At 68.2% G+C, this 1,558-nt stretch overlaps 1 protein-coding gene across 1 annotated transcript in view; it reads right to left on the reverse strand.

The window, feature by feature from the left end:
* Positions 1 to 1,558, reverse strand: part of LOC112964069 (filamin-C-like) — a gene marked incomplete at its 3' end in the record, with an annotated part of 14,103 nt that overhangs the window by 3,469 nt on the left and 9,076 nt on the right. The window contains exons 10-11 of the mRNA XM_026061709.1: positions 1,017 to 1,132; positions 91 to 223 (exon numbers count right to left, since the gene is read on the reverse strand). Coding sequence (XP_025917494.1) covers positions 91 to 223; positions 1,017 to 1,132 — 249 coding nt within the window. The remainder of the gene's footprint in view (positions 1 to 90; positions 224 to 1,016; positions 1,133 to 1,558) is intronic.

Below are 1,558 nucleotides of genomic sequence, written 5' to 3' on the forward strand. Positions count from 1 at the left end.
CCATCCCCACACCCCCGTATCCCGTGCCCCCATCCCCGCATGCCCGCGTCCCCCCACGTCCCCGGGCACGTGGCCGCCGGCGGGGCGCACCGCTGTCGAGCTCGGACACGTAGCACTCCTCCACGACGCCGGCCGGCGTGTGCACCTTGGCGTCGATGGCGCCGCGCGCCCCGTTGAGCTGCACCGCGAACGACGCCGGCTGGTTCGCCTTGAGCCCCGTCTCCTGCGGGCACAACACCGCGTCGGCACGGCAGGACCCCGTCTCCTGCGGGCGCCCACGGCGACCCACGGCGCCCCCAGCTCTGCCCACGGCGCGTGGGGGGCGTGGGGACATGGGGGACGGGGTGGCACACGGACACAGGGTGGCATGGGGACATGGGGGGATATAGGGAGACGGGGTGGCACATGGACACAGGGTGGCATGAGGACATGGGGGATATAAGGGGACGGGGTGGCACACGGACACAGGGTGGCATGGGGACACAGGGGATATAAGGGGACAGGGTGGCACACAGACACGGGGTGGCATGAGGACACAGGGCTATAGGGGGACGGGGTGGCACACGGGCACAGGGTGGCATGGGGACACGGGGGATATAAGGGGACGGGGTGGCACACAGACACAGGGTGGCATGGGGACACAGGGCTATAGGGGGACGGGGTGGCACATGGACACAGGGTGGCATGGGGACACGGGGGATATAGGGGGACAGGGTGGCACACGGACACGGGGGATATAGGGGGGCGGGGTGACACATGGACACGGGGGATATAGGGGGACGGGGTGGCACACGGACACAGGGTGGCATGGGGACATGGGGGAACAGGGTGGCACAGGGACACAGGGATGCAGGGTGGCACAGGGACATGTTGGCAGAGGGGGACATGGTGGCATGGGGACATAGGGCACCTAGGGTGGCACAGGGACACAGGGGGAGGGAGCGTGGCCCGGGGTGGCGGAAGGAGCCGGGGAGCAGCGCGGACTGGGCATCCCGGGGGACACGGCGCGGCGGTACCTGGAGGCTGGTGACGGTGAGGCGGCGCGCGTCATCGGACAGCGAGGCCACCGGCACCACGAAGGGGCTGTCGGGGATGTGCTCGTCGTTGAACTTGATGGAGACCTCGTAGTCGCCTGCGGGAGCCCGTCAGCGCCCACGAGCACCCACGCACGAGCACCCGCGCACGAGCACCCGCGCACGAAGCTGGGCACCCGTGCACGAGGGTGCGCACACCCACGAGGTGGGTTTGGGGAAGTTGTTGGGTCTGGGCCGTGCTGGGGGGGTTGGGGGGACTTGCGGGGATTTGGGGTCTGGGCCGTGCTGGGGGATCTGGGGGGATTTGGGGAGTCCAGGCTGTGCTGGGACATTTGGGGGGATTTGGGGTCTGGACAGTTCTGGGGGATCTGAAGGGATCTGGAGGGATTTGGAGGGATTTGGGGAGGCGTCTGTGCTGTGCTGGCATTTGGGAGGATTTGGGGGGATTTGGGGTCTGGGCTGTGCTGGGACATCTGGGAGAATTTGGGGGGATTTGGGTTTGGGCTTTGCCAGAGGATTTGGGG

Source organism: Apteryx rowi, unplaced genomic scaffold, assembly GCF_003343035.1.
Source record: "Apteryx rowi isolate R43461 unplaced genomic scaffold, aptRow1 scaffold_1839, whole genome shotgun sequence".
Lineage (NCBI taxonomy): Eukaryota > Metazoa > Chordata > Aves > Apterygiformes > Apterygidae > Apteryx > Apteryx rowi.